Source organism: Barbus barbus, assembly GCF_936440315.1.
Source record: "Barbus barbus genome assembly, chromosome: 50".
Classification (NCBI taxonomy): Eukaryota; Metazoa; Chordata; class Actinopteri; order Cypriniformes; family Cyprinidae; genus Barbus; species Barbus barbus.
In genome coordinates, this window is record NC_136728.1 from 15,362,149 (window position 1) to 15,382,966 (window position 20,818).

The 20,818-nt window shown below is 36.6% G+C and overlaps 1 protein-coding gene across 7 annotated transcripts in view; it reads right to left on the reverse strand.

Annotated features, from left to right (window-relative positions):
* LOC306868089 (A-kinase anchor protein 13-like) overlaps positions 1-20,818 on the reverse strand; it is a 78,954-nt gene that overhangs the window by 13,103 nt on the left and 45,033 nt on the right. For 3 of the 7 annotated variants that reach the window (XM_079414101.1, XM_079414097.1, XM_079414098.1), the window contains exons 11-29: positions 18,823-19,142; positions 17,222-17,269; positions 16,731-16,790; positions 15,228-15,414; positions 14,001-14,097; positions 11,835-11,859; positions 11,212-11,326; positions 8,022-8,184; positions 5,413-5,480; positions 5,080-5,143; positions 4,837-4,987; positions 4,464-4,573; positions 3,658-3,804; positions 3,272-3,519; positions 2,995-3,120; positions 2,717-2,834; positions 2,389-2,640; positions 907-983; positions 488-669 (exon numbers count right to left, since the gene is read on the reverse strand). In XM_079414101.1, the coding sequence (XP_079270227.1) occupies positions 488-669; positions 907-983; positions 2,389-2,640; positions 2,717-2,834; positions 2,995-3,120; positions 3,272-3,519; positions 3,658-3,804; positions 4,464-4,573; positions 4,837-4,987; positions 5,080-5,143; positions 5,413-5,480; positions 8,022-8,184; positions 11,212-11,326; positions 11,835-11,859; positions 14,001-14,097; positions 15,228-15,414; positions 16,731-16,790; positions 17,222-17,269; positions 18,823-19,142 (2,558 nt within the window). The remainder of the gene's footprint in view (positions 1-487; positions 670-906; positions 984-2,388; positions 2,641-2,716; positions 2,835-2,994; positions 3,121-3,271; positions 3,520-3,657; positions 3,805-4,463; positions 4,574-4,836; positions 4,988-5,079; positions 5,144-5,412; positions 5,481-8,021; positions 8,185-11,211; positions 11,327-11,834; positions 11,860-14,000; positions 14,098-15,227; positions 15,415-16,730; positions 16,791-17,221; positions 17,270-18,822; positions 19,143-20,818) is intronic. The other 4 variants (XM_079414102.1, XM_079414099.1, XM_079414100.1 and 1 more) reach the window with 3 other exon arrangements.

Sequence of the window (20,818 nt, forward strand, 5' to 3'; positions counted from 1 at the left end):
AATCGCATCCAAAGTAAAAGTTTTTATTTATAGAATGTGTGTGTATACTGTATATATTTATTATGTCTATATAAACACATGCTTGTATATATTTAAGAAAAATATGTTATGTTTATATATTTAATAGAAGAATATGAATATATTAATGTCTAAACATAAATATTTTCAAAATATATACTGTATGTATGCATTTATATATACATAAATATACACCGTGCACACATATATAATGTAAAAAAAAAACTTTTATTTTGTATGCGATTAATCGCGATTAATCGTTTGACAGCACTAATTTCAATTTACAGTGTTATTTTTAGTTTTTAAGAATTAAATTTAAGTGAGCTTAAGATGACGGAAAAGCTAATCTAATTAGCAAAAATTAGATATATGATTAAATATTCAATATTGGCCAATATTGGTTATCGAGCAATATATTGTGCATCCTTTTTTCCTGTATATAAAATGAGAAACAAATTCAGAGACTCACATTGACTGCATGGCCTCCTGAATGAGCTGCATCCATGTGTTCCTCTCCTCCTTAGAGCTTGCGTATACTTCTACCATCTCAGGCTTCTCAATGCCTGCTGTTATCAGGAACAATCCTTTCTCCTCATTGGCTACTTCCCTCAAGATGAGTTTCTGCAGGGAGATGACAGTGGAACGCTGGTCCTGAGAGTGGAGAACAAGAAGATGAGACAGGACTAGAAAATAATAGGGCGAGGTTACACAATTATAAAGCGCCAAAGAACTTAATATGCCAATGCTGCTATGAAAACCAGCGCTGATAGAGCGCCAGAGACATTACACAATACTGGATTCCAGCATCCAAACAAGAAAGTGTAAAGCAAACATTATTGATGAACACTGTTCAGGGAGTCACAGGCAGAGGTTTAATGATAAACATACCAAAGATGCAAAAATATATTTCTGATCTTTCTCCTGTAGGAACACAATCACGTCCCTCAGCAGCAAAGCCTGGACATCTGGAGAAGAACACATCCGATAGATTAAAAAAAAAACAGGCCCTGTTTGTGTTAAATGTCAAGGCTGTTTATCGATGTACTGTATTTTGAAATGCGAAACTAGCTTATTACATTTTCTGAATTAAACGTGAGAGGCAAAATTCACACCACAATTTCAAAATGGTTTCCATGGCACAGTTCTGCAGATGCAATTTTGTTCAGCTTGTTTCTTTTGTTCTGCTAAAGCGTTGTGGGTGGTTGCTAGGGTGTTGTCATGTGGTTAAGGTGTTCTGAATGATTTTTAGCATGTTGTTGATGTTATTGTGGTTGCTAAGGTGTGCCGAGTGAGTGCTAGGATGTTGCTATATGGTTGGTAAGGTGTTCGGAGTAGCTTTGCTACTTAGCTTATGTTGCTGTTGATACGTGGGTGTCAAGGTGTTGTGAGTGATTGCTTCTTTTTATTGTTGCCAGGGTGTTATGCAGTTGCTATAAGGTTGTTAAAGGTGTTCGGAGTGTCTTTTACACATTATTTTTATGTGGTTGGTAGGGTGTTGCTATGCGGTTGGTAATGTGTTCTGGGAGTCTTTTTTAATTTACATGTTGTTGCGTGGTTACCAGGGTGTTGCTATGTGGTTGCTATAAGTTCGTTAATGAATTCTGAGTGTCTTTTACATGTAATTGTTGTTATGTGGTTGCCAGGGTGTTACTATGCAGTTGATATAGTCAAGTCACCTTTATTTATATAGCGCTTTTAACAATACAGATTGTGTCAAAGCACTTAACAGTATCAAATTGGAGGATAGAGTGTCAGTAATGTATAATAAGATTAAACACTCAATTATCAGTTAAAGGTTGGGAATGTGTTCTGAGAATCGTTTTAAAAAAGGGTGCTAGGGTGTTGCTATGCATTTGCTAAGGTTGTTAAGGTATTCTGAGAGTCTTTTTCATGTGTTGTTGTTAAGTGGTTGCCAGCAGGGTATTGCTATGTGGTTGCTATAAGGTTGTTAAGGTATTCTGAGTATCTTTTACATGTAATTGTTGTTGTGTGGGTGTTGCTATGTGGTTGCTATAAGGCTGTTAAAGTGTTCTGAGTGTCTTTTACGCATCATTGCTTTTATGTGGTTGCTAGGGTGTTGTGGGTAGTTGCCAGGGTGTTTCTATAAGGTTGTTAAGGTGTCCTGTTAAAGTGTTTTACACGTTGTTGTTACGTGATTGCTAGGGTGTTGCAAGTGGTTGCCAGGCTGGTGCTATGCTGTTGCTAAAGTGTTCTGAGGGTTTTATGATGTTGTTGCGGTTATGTGGTTGCTAGGGTGTTGGTGGTTTTTCTATGAGGTTGCTAAGGGGTTCTGAGAAAAAAAAAAAATCAACTTCCTTTTTATCTGCCGATATATTCATTCACCAACGAACCCATTGCACTGGTTCTCACCCTTGAGTCTGCCCGCAGAGTTCTTGAGCTGTAGCGGCCCATCGTGAATCAACTTCCGTCCACGTAACAGATCCTCTCTGGCAAACATCTGCCCGCTTTTCATCCTCATGATGGACTTGCTGTCCGTCCGGCTGTACACTTCCTTTAGCCTCTTTTTCTTCTCATGCTCGTTCACTTTATTGTCCACGGCAGCAATCACCTCCTTCACCAGCTTCAGACCTTGGGTTACATCTGCATGGTCTTCTTCATTTTCTGTCATGAAATACTTCAGAATATTACCTGGAGTTCAAGGGTATTAAAATAGCCTGCCTAGTATAACTAGTCGTACCTTTCGTGTGCTGCAGTATTCTCTGTAGTAAGACAGGATACTTTGTTATTCGTTGTGTGACTAACAATATACACTCAGGAATGCTTAGCCGTCGGACAACATGGCTGCTCATCTTTTTCTGGAAAAAAGAAACAGATGTGAAACATGGGGCCAGTTCAATTTTCAGGCTTGAGTAGGAAACAAAAGGAGGAATAGAATAAACACTTTAGGTTAATTTTACAAACTAACTTGTTACACTATGAGAAATTTTTGAAGGCAAAATAATTTGAGCTGGCTACCTTGACGAAAGCTTGAAAACGTTTGTCTTTGGTGTGAAGCTCCTTGTAGAAGTTCACAGCTTCATTGTGTCTGCTGCAGAACTTCCCATAGACCTTCTTCATTCTCTCGGCACTGGAACCTGAGAACTAGGGGAAAATAAATGGTGGAAAAATTGTATGTTACTTATACTAAATGTTCCAGACATTACAAATCAATGCATTTCTACAGATTTTCTACAGTGCCTTTCTACAGACACTCTCTCAATATTCAACCACAAGTTTGACAACTACAGCTTACCTGAGAGACCAGCACATCACCAATCTTTCGGATAACAAAGCCACCCTCTTCCTGGCTCCCTGACTCTTTCTTCCTTTCGAGCAACTGTGAGAAGAACTGTGTGTGCAAGTCCAGAACGTCATCTAACATGGGGAAAATCTTCTCAACAGTCTGAACCTCCAGTTGAACCTCTCTGAGTAGCCCTTTACTGTAAACATCAGCCATAATCTTCAAGGTCCTCACGTGGTGCATTTCTGTCTGGATGAGTTCTAATAATGAGAGGAGGCAGGAACTTTATCACATGATTATTAGTGTCAGTGACCTCATTCAACAGTTTCAATACTTCTTCTCACAAAGTTTGAAAGTGAAAGCAGAAGCTTATTGGGAGGGTCTGGTGTGACTCCTACCGTAGATGACATCTTGCCTCTTGATAATATCCTTTTTATGCTGTTTCAAGAATTTCTTGTCCACTGTAAAAATCCAAGAATCTGCTTCCAGCTCTTTGGCATCAGCTTCAAATTCTCCCATCAACTGACTGTCCATCATCTCTGTACCTGCCATTCAGAACGATTAGAACAATGCTGTTGTCTAGACTATATACATTTGTTTCAGTTTATATAAAGGGAATGTCGATCATTCATAAAGATCAGCTACATTACCAATGGTAAAGCTTTTAATGTTTTTGAAAGAAGACTATTATGCTCACCAATGCTGTATTTATTTGATAAAAAATTTAAGTCAAAACAGTAAAAATGTGAAATATAACTAATTTAATATAGCAGTTTTTTTTTTCAATTTTATTGAAACTGCAATTTGAGATGTAATGGCAAATGTTGAAAAAAGTTCAGATTCAGGATTCTTTAGTGAACAGAAAGTAAAAAAAAAAAAAAACCCACAATTTATTTGAAATCTAAATCTTTTATAAATGTAAAAAAACATTTTACTGTCACTTTTTTCCAATTTAATCCTTGCAGAAAAAAAAAAAAAAAAAATCTATAAATAAAATGTTTTCTTTCCAAAAAAATAAAATAACAATTACATATAAAATAATTTCTAGATGAACCTAAATAACAACAACAACAACAACGTATCTGCAATTGTACACAATTAAATAATGTAATTATTATGAATAACTACACTGTAAATAATTAATAAAACTTGACTGGACTATATTTTATTGGTAATGATTTAAGCATGAAATGAAGAGACTTACCCTCATCAGTAAGAGATTCTGTCGACTCACTGACTTTACTGGTCTTGTGAAGAGAGTCGGTCGATTGGGACAGAAACTTCAGACTCTTTAGAGGAGGGTCTTCAATTTGTCTGAATGTGCAAAGAGATAAGATATATTATATACTCCATATTTTAATGCCCTATTGATTTGATAATATAGTGAGCTCAAAATCAATATCAAGGCCACAATTTTCGTCCGTTTTATAATGACGAATAAAAAACAAAAACACAAAGAAATCTTGCGAAAATCTTGCGATATTAAAAAAAAAATGGTGCAAAACTGTGATTTTAAAAGCAATTACAATATTAAATCTAAAAACATTTGTATGTTATCAGCTAGCATTGGCACTGACCCTGCAATGTTATTAATGGACATGCTCTTGGACAGCGGGTTGCTGTTGAAAGACATGATACTGCTGGGGCTTTTCCGAGGAGGGGCGGGAGGAGCGGGTTGATCATCGGGAACGGAGATGGCGGACCATGGACGGTCCCGTGCTGGCAGGGCTAAACATATTAATAAGATTACATGGTCATATTTTTTAAATAAAGCAGAAATACATAAAACATGAAGAAATATGATTATATGAGGACTTTACTTTTACTTCTAAGCGTGACACCAGGCATTGAGGCAGAATCGTGAACGGTCTGCTGCTGTTTTTGCTGTTGAAAGAAATATTTGAATAGAGTCTTTATAGATCCATACTATGATATTAAAACAAGAGTTCACAAAAAAATACAATTCTGCCATTATTAATTTATATTTATGTCATACTTTTGAGATAAAAAAAACAAAATTGTCAAGTACTCAAGTTATTTCTACAATTTTGTTATAAAACTGACAATAGTCAGCAAAGGTACATATTAAACATGCACAGGTTTCAATGTTTATGACGGTCATATGAGAACCAAGATAAAAGGCAATGCAATACCTTCATTTTGACCTTGGCACAAACCAGAAGACTCTCTCTGCAGCCTTTGTGGACTTGTGCATTGCAATCTGAAAACAAACAAACATAAACCGTACAGTCAGTATTGAATGCACAGGCCTTTATCCATCAATTTAGTGTGATATTCCACTTGTTCTCATCCAAAACCAGATAGAATAAGCCTGAAGCTAGAAAAAAAACGGCAGCAAACAGAATTCCTACACTCCGTTTGAGTAGGAGAGAGTGAGATTAGCCTATTCCTGCGTGACTCCACCTCTACTAAACAGCTGATGTTTACCACAAATTTACCGCAAACACTTCGGTTGAGTCATTACTAGTCTTGAACATTTAAAGATTTCAAGTATACGTGCCAAGTCAGTGTTACACTTGTTTTCTCTATGAAAACAAGCTAAAATGGAGTATTTCAGCAGTTAAATATAAAATAGAAGAGTTGAAATTAAAATTCAGACACGATAAACACAAGTGATTGGCCACTTCAAATGTAATTTAACCACTTTGATGTTATGCAGATTTGCTGTCAATGTGATAAACAAAAATACTAACGTTAATGCTAATTCTCAGTCAAAACATACCTGCACAGACGGTGCTTTTGCTTTTCTCTGTCAGTGTACTTTGCACCTCATGACCACAAAACTGCAGTACGGTTAGACACACCCAAAAGAGATTTACAAGCTTTTAAAAACAAAACCACACAATCTCAGATCGTGTGCATGATGGCATCAAGGGCTGCTAGATATTCAACAGCCTACATGTTTGAAGGCGTAGAGATTGTGATAATTTCCCCACAAGTTTCCCCACTCTCACAGAACTTCTCCAGCAAACCCCACACAGTCACGGAAAGCGACTACTTTACAAGAAAAGCAACATACACTATCATTCAAAAATGTGGGGTCAGAATTTTTTATTCAGCAAAAAAAGTGTTTAGCATTTAATAGCAGAGTATTAAATTGTTAAATAACAACAACAACGTTATCACACAAGACTTTCAGAGATCTGATCAAACTGACAAAGTGTCTCGCGCATCAGTCACTTTTGAGAAACGAGAGGAAACGGTAATGAGTTTGCCAGCACATCCTCTGAGAACAATAAAAAGAGAGAGCAATGGTGGTAGCGGTGCGCTGACAGGATGTTCCAGCACACTGACTGGCCTCGGTGCAGTGCTGAGCCTCGCCAGCTGTGTGCGGGTGGAGCCACAGAGTGATGCAACACTGTGTAAGGCCTGACTGGGCAGATAGCCATGATTACGCCTTTATTTTTTTTCCTTCCTTTCTTTGAAACTCTGCTCACTCTGAGACACATTAACCCAATTCTCCACACATATCATGCCCAACCGTGTCTCTCCAGAAACCTGCTCATGTGCGGCTTTAAATCACAAGGACTTATCTACATCTTAGAAGCAGTCGCTGACTAGCTAATTAAAACAGCTTTTTATTTCTAGAGACAATCTGTGGGCATTTTCTCTATGGAATAAAATTTATTTAACCAACTTCCTGTGTGAATCTCTTGCGAAGCAAGCGTCTGCAAAAAAACACTTTCACAGCTGTAAATTACACTCTATGCACAGCTGCACTGCAAATGACAGTAAAGGAGGAAGTGCCAAAAAAAGACACCAGCCTATGGCAAAACAAAAGAAGCAACAAAATAGAACAGAGCAGTATTTTCCCTATTTTTTGCGCACTTTTAATTGAATAACTACACAACTGATGCCAATCCAAATACATTTTAATTAAACAGATGTATGGAGTTTATAATAATAACAATAATAATATTATCATAAATTGCATGTCCTTTCCATTTTCACAGGAGTATTATACAAGGAGTTTTTAGTCATTTTAACCATATGAAAATCATTGTTCTAGTGTACAATTTAATTTATTATTGTTTCCTTTCAATTGAGATTTTTTTCCCCCAACACAGATAGAAAAGACATTCCCATATCTCTGGGAAACTCTGAAAAAGAGTATATAATAAAGAATTGATATAGTGTGGTGTAGAATAAATAGTGTACTGACTGAGCAAAACAGAGTACAGAATGGAAGAGAACACAATGTACTGAGCAGAGTATAGACCGTAAGAGTACAGAATTTAGAGTATAGAAATACAGTAGAAAAATAGTAAAATTATACAGAAAAATAGTAATTATAGAATGTATAATAGAGTGTAAAATAGAGTATAAGTGTAAAATAAGAGTATAGAATAGAGAGTAGAGCATAGACCAGTATAAAGATTATAGAATATAAGAGTGGAGTATACAGTGTAGAATAGAGTTGAATAGAAGGGAAAAGTAGAGAGGAGAAGAGTGGCGTATAAAGTTGAGAAAAGGTTATAGAACAAAGTATACCACAGTAAATAAAAATAGAAGAGTGCAGAATATGCAATAGAAAAGAACAGAAATACAGTATAGGATAGTAAAGAAGATTGTAAAATAAAATAAATGAGTAACGTAGAAATCAAAACAGTGAAAAAGAATTTAAAAAATTGAAATCATTGTAGAAAGCACAGTAAAGTAGAAAATAGAGCACAGAATAGTAGAGAAGATTATAGAGAGTAGAATAGAGTTCTGTATTTTAAAATAAGTAATGAGCTCTTACTGGTGCAGAGGAAAGCATCTCTAGTGTTGATGGGTTTGTTGCACTGCTGGCAGGGGATTGTGGGTACTGTCATCACTGCGGTGAAGAGATGCCCGTTTGAGGCTCTCTTCTCCTTGTCTTTGGCATCTCGCTCACGCTCCTTATTCTTGTCCTTCTCCTTCTCCTGCAAAATACAAGGCAAAAGGTGAATGAGTAAATCAGAGTATCGATGTGTGATGTACAGTGCTTTCAGACAGTCTGAGCTGTGCATTAGACTCAATTACAGTGAGGTCCCGGCCCAGATGGGAGATTAAATGGGAGCGGAGCACATCCATCATAAAACTCCCAGTGTCAGCAGAGCACTGAGAAACCTCATCAGCTCCACAATCAATACTTTTATTCATATTCATCATTCATCTCCAGCTGCAGGGATGAACACACTTTCATATATTCTCAACATCTATCCATCCTCAATTTCACATTTACAGTATCCTCTCTGTTCTCAACATCATATCTACTTACCCATCTATCTACCTATACATCCATCCGTCCATCCTCAATGACAAAATCTATCCATCCACCCTTCCATCTGCCCTCAATATCGAATTCTCTATCTATCTATCCATCCATCCATCCCTATTTACAAATCCACCCATCCATCCACACATCTAGCTACAAACGACCCATCCATCTACCAATCCACCCATCTTCCATCTATCTACCCATATATCCATCCATCTACCCATTTATACATTTATCTACCATCAATCCATTTACCAATTTACCCATCCATCTATCCACCCATCTACCTGCCATCCACCTATGTACCTATCCATTTACTCATCCATCCACCAACCTACTCATCCATCTATCCATCTACTCATTCACATACCCATCAATCTTATCTACCCATCTATCTATCAATCTACCTATCTATAAATTTATCTACACATTTATCTACCATCAGTCCATCTACACATCTACTCTTCCATCTACACATCCTTCCATATATCTACCCATCTACCTACCCCCAACCACACATCTACCTAGATCTATACATTTTTTCTATCCTTCAATCCATCTACCTACCCCAAACATTCATCCACCTATATATAAATGTATCTACCCATCAATCCACCCACCCATCTTATCTACTTATCCATCTACACATCCTTCCATCTACCTACCCCCTAACAATCCATTTACCAACATATAAATGTAACTACCCATCTATCCATCTACCAATCTACACATATATTTTATTCATCTATCTGTCTACCCATCCATGTAGCCATCCAGCCATCAACTACACTGTACCCTTTTCCTTGTTTCTTTAACACTTTGCATGAAGTGTCAAAACCACCGTATGCTCACTCCATTACAGTGATGTGCTTGAGAACAAAGATAGCTCTAGTGGAGAAACCGCAGATTGTGGCCATTTTCAGACCACCCTGATTACAAAATCCTGTCTGATCTGCTCCAACAGTCATGTGCCAAGATTGTGATCATGTGCAAGCCACAATGGGAAAACAACAACAACAACAACAACAACAACAACAACATATTGGCAGCATTCAACTAAAAGGATTAAAAGCTGTCCGATTAATTCTTAATATCCAATATCTACTAATAACAAGTAAAATGTTGCTGTACGTTTACTGAACTAGTATTCCAGTGAGTATGGATGGGTGGCTTAATATCGTAACATCAGGAAAAAATTATTTGGCTACAAACAGTATAGGAAGGAAGAAGGTCAAAGTGCACTTCCCAAAAAAAAAAATAAGTTTAAACATGGCTAAAATGTATAAACATGTCCAAGCAAGTTCACAAATAATAATAATTAAAAATAAATAAATAAATAAAAAAACTATTTCAACAACAAAAGTGATATGTAATTTACGCCATTCTCAACTGGGGCGAAACAATGATCTCGGGAACCAAAAAGTTGCCAAGCCACTAAAATAACATTGCAAATCAAACCTCTAAGACATCAGAAAATAACATCAAGCAAATGTATATTTTCAATATACATGACTAAAAACAAAAAAATCGAGCATCTGCACTTTGGTAACACAGTCTTACCTCAACCAGACCACCAGTATTCTTGATCTTCAGTGACCGACCCTGCGGTAAAAATCTACGACACAACGTAGACATCCCTGATGCAAGGTAGCCAGTGAGCGCACTGGCCTGAAGGTACGACAGATGAGGTTAAGAGTCTGTCTGCACAAACACATAAGTTCCCATGACGGAGAGCAGGCGAGCGAACCAGCCAGAGGAAGTGACTGCAGTTTCTTTCTGTCGTCTGTCAAATTGGGGCTCAACTTAAAGATACAGTGCACTTCCTTTCACCATAGACCCTCCCAAGTACAAGAGGCAGCTTTTTGTTTGTTTTATGACATTTAGCTGATTCAATCTAAATCGAAATTCTAATCAACAGTGCAGTTAATTCAGACCCGAAGTTTCCATGTGACATCAAACAATTAAGATGCATCCTGTCTACATCACTGGCCTAGTTACCAAATTTTTTTTTTTTTTAAAAAGCATATGGCAAATTAATGTGTAGGGTTTTCTTAGGTCAAAAAATGTGTATAAAATCCTAAATAACCATATTTAAAGACATAAACCATATATGGTGACCCAGTTGATTTATGTGGACATAAAAAAAATGTCATGAAGGTTCTCTGAAACTGTGAAGTCATAGATTTTAACATGTATTTGTTTTCACAGAATTGCATGAGCAGTTAGCGAGTATATTTAAACAGAGCCATAGAGAGACCACAGCTTGCTTCTACATCCTGTTGAACTTCCCTACCGCGAGCCCTTGTACGACAGACAGAGCGTGCACAAATTTGCCTGCGCAAGAGAAAACTCTGCAAGCGCTCTAACAACTTCAGATAGTGTGGGGGATTGCTGAGAGCTTTCACACCATCAGCAACCTCATCAGCTACAGGAACCACAGGAAGAAAACCTCAAAATTAAAAAGAACAGGTGCATGTTGCTGCATCAAAGAACAACATTAGATCAGCATGATATGTGGCAAACTAAAACGATAACATTTGTTTCCACTAAAAAGCTCAAATATGGTTTATGACAAGCCTTGAAGGAAATGTATTGGTTTTTGAGCGGAATAATTTTAGTTTGACTGCCGCTGAAACACATACATATATACACAAACATATACATACACATAAGTAAAATGTATACCAACCTTGTTCTTCTTGCTCATCTTGCTCTTGAGGTAACTGAAGGTCCTGCTTACTTTGGTTCCTCCAACTTTTCCTTCACTGTCACTCCGCAACGGCCCCGGATCCTCCTCTGATATACTAAATGAGACAAAAGATGATAAACGGGAAAATTTTAAACTGGTCCTGCATCCTAATTTGCACTGCTTAAATTCACTCCAAGACACATTGTGGATTATATTAACTGTGACGAGACGATTGACAGGCCAGTTTAAGAGGTGACAGACTGCACGTATTTATGTAATGTGAAGTGTGCCTATGATTTTGTTACGCACTCAAACGTATGTACATTTTCTTCACAAAAAGAGTACATACTTTTAGGGCATAGTATAAGTATGTGGACTGAGACACAGCATGCGCATATTAAGGTCTGTCAGAGCTTAGGCTTTGCAGTTATATAGCAGTTCTGTCTAGTATATAGCTTTTAGTTTAAATCTGGCTCACAACATTTCTTTGTTCCATTGCCACATAATGTTTACTCTCATCTCATAACCCATCCATACCAATAAAACTGACAAAAAAAAGTAATGACTGTAATGAATATTAAAAATAAATAAATGTCATGTGATCATGTATGCAGGGGTCGTACCTGTAGTCTAACGATCCTGATGTACCTGTGAAACGAGAGAAAAAACACAGATTAAACCAAAAAGTACATTGGAGACAAGACCATGACTAACTAAACGTCATAAACGAGAGCACAGAACAACAACTGAGATTATTAATCACTTTTCAGTGAGCCTCAGGAGTTTTGTACTTGTACAAAAAGAAATTACACAAGAAGTTTTATGGCGTGAATAGACTCTAAGGCACAGCCCTGCAGAGAACAAAAGCAAGTCTTCAAGCAAAACGCTACACTTGCAACCACAAAAGCTTAACTGTGGGAGATGAAATGATTGATAATGTTTTGCAAGGACTGGAGAAACAGGCTCATATAGTTTTTTTTGTCTTGTATAATAAATTATTATGCTGTGTTTGTACAATAGTTTATGATACCAGTTACAGATGAGTTTGGCTTAGTTATATGTTCAGTTAAATAAAAAAAGTGTAAAGAATGATACTAAACCAATAAAAATACAACAAACTTTGAAACATTTTTATTAGTTCCAGTGTTGGCGTAGTTACTGCATTTAGCCTTTAGGGACAGTATAACTTACTCAGTATAATAAGCTTGAAAAAGACAAGTCCAATGATCCTGGAGCTAAATTAGACATTTAAAATTACAGATACTGATTTGTAATGCTTTTATACCAATAAGCCACATCTTCAAAACAAAAAAACAATTTAAAACGAGCTCTAAGCAGCTGTGAAATCTATAAGCGGTGCTATGAAAAGTGTTTATGTGGATCTGAATGACTTTGAGAGACATGGAAAGAGATGGAGCCAATGGAAAGGAACTAGACAGACGTGGCAATGTCTCATTTGGGAGACCCACTATCCATTCATCCAATAATCCACAGGAATGAATGACTTGAGCCAAAGTATGTGTAAAATACCATTTTTCTGTCAGACGAGGAGCTGAGAAGAATTTGAATTAAAAGCATTGCAAACACACACGTCTGCTGTACACACTTAAGCACTACTGTGTTACAGCGGCTGCAACAAACCTCAGTACTCAAGGGTGCCATGTACTTTGAACTATCTGTGCCATTAAACCACATGTATTATAATTCAGGAAGCCAGTTATAACCTAATTAATTCAACTAGTCTTAACTTTCTCAGAAAGATTCTCCTCAACGTTCTGTTGACTGTACAATAAATGCATCAGCAGACAACATGCACATCATACATGTAAGTTCATTAAGTTATTGCATAGAGAATTTTTTCATTATTTTGGCACCCCAGTCATTTAGTATTAATTTGTTATAATTTTGTATTAACCCATAAGTACAGTAAGATAAATCCAACTAGATAAAACACTTCAGATCAACCAATTTCAACATTGGCATAAACTCAACAACACATGGGACAATAGAGTTAAAATGAATAAATAAATACAATTTTGGAATAGGTGTTTTAGAAATAATTTCAATGAGCCGATCTGATCAATAACTTAGTGACACAAGGGAGGTAGGGGGACACACTTCATATTAAGCAGGGGTCGGGCAGGGGCCACGCCAGGCATTGTGGGATATTATTTTACTTACTGACTGCCTCCTCCTCATCACTGGATGAAGAGCCAATAGAAAGTGTTTTAGATTTGGGGAGCATGGGCGAGATGCTGAAGGAGAAGGAGATTCGTCGCTTGGGTCGCGGCCGCCCGATTGCTGGTGGGTTCCATGATCACATGAGCAAAAAAGATCAAAGCAGGCATTTTAATAAAATTGGGTGCTAAAACACTGGCAGTAAATGTCCACTCCCATAACGTGACACCACAGTGAAAGGGAACCACGGGAGGTCCACATCTGAGGAGTTGAAGAATACCAACAAACCCAGTTGATACAGGATATTTTTGTTGTATAAAGATCCCAGGACACGAAATCGGGTGTTAGATATGACTGACAGGAGGTGAGTGATCAGTGTGTGGTTATATGACCAAACATTTCCACTCCTTATCTTACCACAAGAGACCAGCAGAGAAAACTAAACTCTGAACTCTGCAACATCTGATCTAAAAAGCACTTTTGAAGGTTATAAAATAGTTTTAAATGTGTAAAATATGTTGTTTGCACTATAGGATACAGAGCAGTGCTGCAGAATGCAGAGTGACACAATGAGACACAGGAGAGAAAACTGAAGAGGTGTTTAAACTCACCATCCAGATCTTTGTGACTGATGGCCAACATGGAGACAGACTTGGTGAGAAAGGGTTGTGAAGGTGGGACACATCTTCGTCCAGACTGGATGGACTTCTGAAAGCAGGGTAATTAAATTCAATGAAAAACTAATAATTTAAATGGAAAATCTGCAGATGCAGCTCTTAAATTTAATTCAGCATACTAGAACTGACACATTGCAGATTTTTTAGACTTCTTTCAAATAAAAAATAAAAAAGGCACAAAGTCTGTCAGTAAATAATTTAATTTCCTTTCCAATTGTCATTATCAAATGGACCTTGACAGTCAATATAAACTATTGCTGCATGTAAAAGAGATGCAAAAATACTAAAAACTACTTTTTTGGTAGATTAACTGGTTACACAGTGTTGTTAAAACGCAACGAAAAATGTATTTAATATATTGTTTTATATTTATAATTTTTATTTTATTAAAATAAATTTTATTAAAAATAAAATATTTTTATAATAATAAAAATAACCACACTAAAATTAGTGCTGTCAAACGATCAAACATGATTAATCAAATCCAAAATAAAAGTTTTTGTTTACAAAATATATGTGTGTGTGTGCTGTGTATATAAACACACACATGCATATATTTAAGAAAAATATGTTGTTTATATATAGAAATATATTTTTATATAATATAAATTATATGAATATAAATATTTTCAAAACATATGCTGTATGTGAGTGTCTTTATATATACTAAATAAATATACACAGCGCACACACATTATGTAAACAAAAACTTATTTTGGATGCGACTAATCGCGATTCTTTTGTTTGACAGCACTAATTACTAATTAATTCTATGATAAAATATTTATAGGTAATCTAATTCTACAAACAAATACAAACTAAAATGATATACTAATACCAATGATATTATAACATTAAAATGACAGCATTTCAATTAAAAAAAATCTAATTCTACAAATTTAATTAGTTTAAATGGTTCAAAATAAACTCACTAAAACTATAATAAACTAAAATAATATTACTTTTAATATTATAACATACAATTTATACAATATTAAAGTAAACAAATGTTTAAATATGGTTTTAATGGTTGAAGTTATGTATAGTTATCTTTAATAGAGTTGCATTAACAGATTTCAGCTGATGTGAGGTGACAGGTGCATATACAGTATAGGCTTTTTGAATGCTGCACAACCAATCCATTTCTAAATAGTACTTCACCTGACTGTCCAAACTGCTGCAGTCGCCCAGGTCTGATTCCTGTTCCTCTTCTGTCAGGGACACAAGTGAGCCTCTCTCTTCTCTGTCCAGCTTTGACGGACAGTTCGGTTCCTGGCTGGCCTCTCCCATGCATTGATTAAGACTTTTGCTTCCTTCCTTCTCTGCTACAAGTCCTTCCAGGCTGTAACTGTGAAAAGAAGTATATTTGATTATACTTTAATTTTATTGGTCCAGCATTTCAAAAAAAAGGTTGAGATGGTGAAAACATGCACACCGAGTCACCAAAGATCTTTTACGTTGTTGTGGGTGACATTCAAATACATGCAAGATAAAGCTAGACGCAAATCCATTCAGATTCACATGCACGAGAATCAAATGACAACGAACACAAGTCTACTAGTAAATGACGACGACACAAGCTTGACCTCAGTCTGTGAAAGTTGCCGATGACTAATGCAAAATCCACTGACTCACGCTATACAACCATGCCTTTGACATTTCCTCAAAGCAAAATCATTCAAGCTCTGCCACAGAAATGGTTAGCCATTTTCCACATGATGAAAACTAAACCAAAACATCTTACAGTGGCCTAAACTAGTTAGAATGTCACTGAATTAAGTATCAAACCAAACAGCATATATTTTAAAGAAAAGCAATCAAGCCAATCACTTCAATAAAAGTTATTTGTTGGGTTTTAAATGAGAAAAATCAACGGATCAGTTAAAATTAAGACTACAATATATTTGGATACTTCTGGTTGTCAAACATGATTAGTGTGTCATGCTTTGCTTTCACATTGTGAACTTGAGGGTAAGAGACTTGTACATCCATGTTGAGATCACTTGGTTAAAAATTAATTACAAAAATCACTCAGAAAAGTGAAGTCGGTGCTGTTTCAGAAGCAACTTGGTATCATTACATTAAGTGCAGCATAAGTATTCAAATACTTTTTGTGACGAGTGTATGTACAAACTATATGTTAAAAATACATATATATTTTAAAATACAATTACTTAAATTTACTTACACCTAATTGTTGAGAGCAGCTCAATATAAGTGTGATGAGTTCTGAAATTCTTTCTAACAGGAAACACTCAAGTCACAATGCGAAGAAAAACCATCTCACCTCTCATCAGGTTTTGAGATCCAGATCAGTATGTTAGTCATAGTTCACATAGATTAATTCCTGTAGTGATAGTGTAGTTTAATCTACATCTCTAGCCAAACAAATTCATTTAAGTGGCCGGTTAGTCTCTGTCTCAGACAATGAAATCAACGGAAATGACTGCAACAGTGTTTGTGGTCTCAGATGTTTGTCCGGAGAGTCGAGAAGACTAAACCATAGAGAGGAAGTAGACTAAAACACACATAATGCACTATGAACACATAAACACCACTGTCTTTACAACACATCATTTGTGCTCCTATCAAGCAATTCGTGCCGTATCATACCACAACAAGAATTTTAAAGATTTTAGACATTTCTTCTTTGTCTTCCTTTACCTTCTTTCATTTATTTCATTGTTTTCTGAGCGCAGGACAACTGAAGGACACCAGCTCATGCTTCATTGAGTGCATAAGATTCAGGATGATGGATGGATAGATAGGTGGAAGAAGGGATGTGCAGAAAGACAAAAGAGGAACTTGTTAGTACAAGGTCTAAAAGAGGCCCTTGAACATTTAACCATTACATATCTTTCTTGTATACAACAACAAAATGTTTTTTTAGATAGTTGGCAGGGAAACTGAAATAAAAATTAACACTATATATACACAATAAAAAGCAATGTTAAAAACAATAAAATTACAGAAACTTTACATTTAAAGTGAAATTTTCACCTCGGTAGGTACCGTATTTACGGGATGGTTTGGATGGGATCTGTATTTTTTTTTTCCACAGCATTTTTTTTTTTTACTCTAAATTTGTACAAGGGCCATTCAGAAAGGATTTGGTGGGGCCCCTGAGTGGAAAGAGTGAAAATGGATGGTGGTACCTTCTCCTATGTCCCGCAGACCTGTGCTCCACTTCACCTCGTGCCGTACTGGAAAAAGTGATGGATGAATATGATGAGGAGAAGATGAATGAACAGCAATAATGAACCAAAATTAATATGAAGAGCTGATGAGATGATTGACATCCCTAAGAATGTTTACTAGGATGATGAATAAAAAAAGAAAACACTTTTTGTCTATACCAATAGCTGATAATTATTCTTTACAAATATTTATTAAATAGAAACATTATAATTAAAGAAATAATTACCTTTAAATTAATAGAATATATATATATATAAATGCACAATAAATAAATAAAAAAAATTGGCAATGAACATATAGAGTTTACATTTAAATAAAACACACAACCATGGTGTAAACCAAGATGTTCCTCTTTTCTGTCTTAGAGGTCATCTGAGTGTTTATTATGAGCAGGAATAAAGTCCTGTGTGACCTAAATACAGCTCTTTCTCACAGAACAGCTGCCTGCTGACACAGCCCTCAGAGGAAGAGCCCTCACACTACTGGGATTTCCCTTCACAAACACAGTCCTATACCGACTGTAAATGATTCAGAGCTGTACACAAAGCTGAAGTAATGCCAAGATGATGGGGAAAAAAAAACTGAGCGATTGAAAGTATAAACTCAAATATAAAAGCATATACTATGCATGTATCTGATTGTATTATAAAGACAGATACAATGAATGATTCAAGGGCAGGTGGGCGGTTTATTGGTAATAATGCTTTGATCCTGTTATCAGATAATTTACAGGAAATGAAAAATCCGGGTGTCTGTCACATTCATAAGAAAACAAAAAAAGTGACACGTAGGCCAAGTTTGGAAACCCATATTTGAAATCTGTCTTCTGCATTTAACCCATCTACAGTAAGTGCACAAAACACACATACACGGTGTACATACACCCGGGCAGTGGAAAAACTAATTTTTACAAAATATATATTTTTTGTTTCTTTACATGTAGTGTTTCTGTTATTTATAACATATATTGTGATATTTAATTTCACATATTAAATAACATTAGCCCTTAGCATATTGTTAAATAATTAGTCTGGTAGCTTAGCATACCGCTAGTCAATTTGCATGCTATCTTAGCTCCCATTGCTAGAAAAGAAAAACTTGAAATGCTATATTTTAGTTATCTAGAAAAAGATACCAGGATGTGTTTTTGAACACTGTTAGCGTGCTCTCTCAACATATCGCTATTCGATTAACCTGGTAGCTTAGCATAGCTCTAGTCAATTAATGTTTTTGAACATTCATTCTGAAGGCTACCTTTCACTGTTTAAAGGGGTTCAGGATTTTCTCATTTTACCACACTGGACTCTCTGCTGAAAAGAACAGCTAAACTAGCCTATGCAGGTTGGCTGATCTTAGCTGGTTTCCACTGGTCTCCCAATCTGGGAAAGCTGGTGTTCGTCTGGTTTTAGCTGGTTGGTCAGCTAGTCTTCCAGCCTGACCAGCTAAAGAAGTGGTCAAAACCACTATAAGATCAAACCAGCTATGACCAGACCAATCAGCTGGTTTTTGTATACTTTGGATTCAATCCAAAACCTTAATTTTTAGTGGTAGAGATTACCTGCGTTGACTAATCTCTGTCTCCCCCGCTGAATTTTTGCCTGGGCCCCAACTGTGCCTCCGGAAAGGGGACAGGGATCGTATAGAGGTACGTAAAATGGCCGACCGCTCCGGGACCTCTGTCAAGCGGTCCTTTTTCTCTTCCTCCTCTGTTTCTCCTGATGCTCCAGGAGATGTGGGCTTTTCCTGACAGGGGTCTGATGTAGGAGCTTCTGTGCTAGCCTGAGAGATGGCGCTAGGGGTCCCGAGGCTGGAGGTGTCGTCTGTGGAGGACGAGTAGGACATGGACACACCGCTGGTGATTGTGACGCTGTCCTCAGCCTTTGATGGAGAAAGAAAAGTAGAATTGGATGGAGTTTGCAAAAACAAAATCACAGTTGATGTTTGGTGACAACTAGGAGGACTGGGAATTTGGACCAACTTCCCAACCTGACATAGCGAAAATTCACACATTGCGCCTGGTTAGGACAAGCACATGTGAATTCTGCAAATGACCGCTGATGACGTCGTACCACCTTTACATCTGAAGTTTACATACAAGCAGACTCATTTTTTTTTGTCTTTCTGCAAGCCCCATGAATTCTCTGAGTTCTTTCCATCCTTGTAAAGCTTACATAACATAGAAAAACACAGATCTGCACTCATTTCCATTCACAGCGACTTTCGTCGCATGCTGAGACCGCAGCCAAGCAGGGGTGTGGTGAGCTAGCGACTACATTACACTAACTGTAATAGATGACTTTATGAGCTTTGGAAGAAAAAACACTTCCAGAACACAAGTCAAGCTTAGGTGAAGTGACTCTACCTGCTTTCGAGGCATGGAGAAACTGTAAGCAAGCTACGTGTATTTCCATGTATAATTCCAGGAGAAATAAAAAAAAAGGCTTATTTTGGGGTCATCTTAATGCTAGCGTACTACAAATTTTTATTTTTCGGGAAAAAAAACCCTGAATAAAAACAGCAATGACTTTTTGTTCAAAGAGGTATTTACAAGTTTTTTGCAAAGAAAATCATTGCATCTTCAATTTGTGTTCAACCTAATTGGTCAACCATTTAGCTTTGTATGATGCTAGCTGATTAGCCTACACTTTCAGCATACTGCTAGCTAATTAGCCTGGAAGCTTAACTTAAGCTGTGCCCCAAATTATGCACTATGCACTTATACACTATGTACTTATACCCTTTGTACTCAACCGTGTAGTGTATGAATTATAAAAGGTTATTCTGTCATTCATAATGCTGCCTTCATATGCAATCAGAATTACCGTAAATATGAGTTTCCTAATTGGAATTTGTACCTTCCATAAACAGCAACTACCACATTCAAGGCCCAGAAAGGTAGTAAGGACATGGTTAAAATAGTCCATGTGACATCAGTGGTTCAACTGTAATTTTATGAAGCTACTAGAATACTTTTAGTGCGCAAAGAAAACAATAATAATAGTCTTCGACGCACGTTCATGTGTGGTGCTGCTGACATAGAACTCTGATGCACTGCACCTTGCTTACAAGCAGAGGAACATACACGTATGCATCGTGGTACTCTTGTGAACACACAACGAAGACTGCCACAAAAGTGAAGAAATTTTTGAATACAGTCGTTATTTTTGTTTTCTTTGTGCAAAAAAGCATTCTTGTAGCTTTATAAAATTAAGGCTGAACCATTGATGTCACACTATTTTAATGATGTCCTTACTACCTTTCTGGGCCTTGCATGTGTCAGATGTGTTGCGGTCTATAGAGGGTCAGAAAGCTCCCAGATTTCATCAAAAATATCTTAATTTGTATTCTGAAGATGAACGATGATTTAACGGATGTGGAATGATATGAGGATGAGTAAATGACAGAATTTTCATTTTTGGGTAAACTATCCCTGTAAGTCCATCATCAACTTTGGAATTTTCAGTGTGATAGTACTCAAACTAATAATACTACAAAACGTCATGGAATAAGTCCACAAGTACACGATTTGGGATGCACCTATAATAATAGCTAAT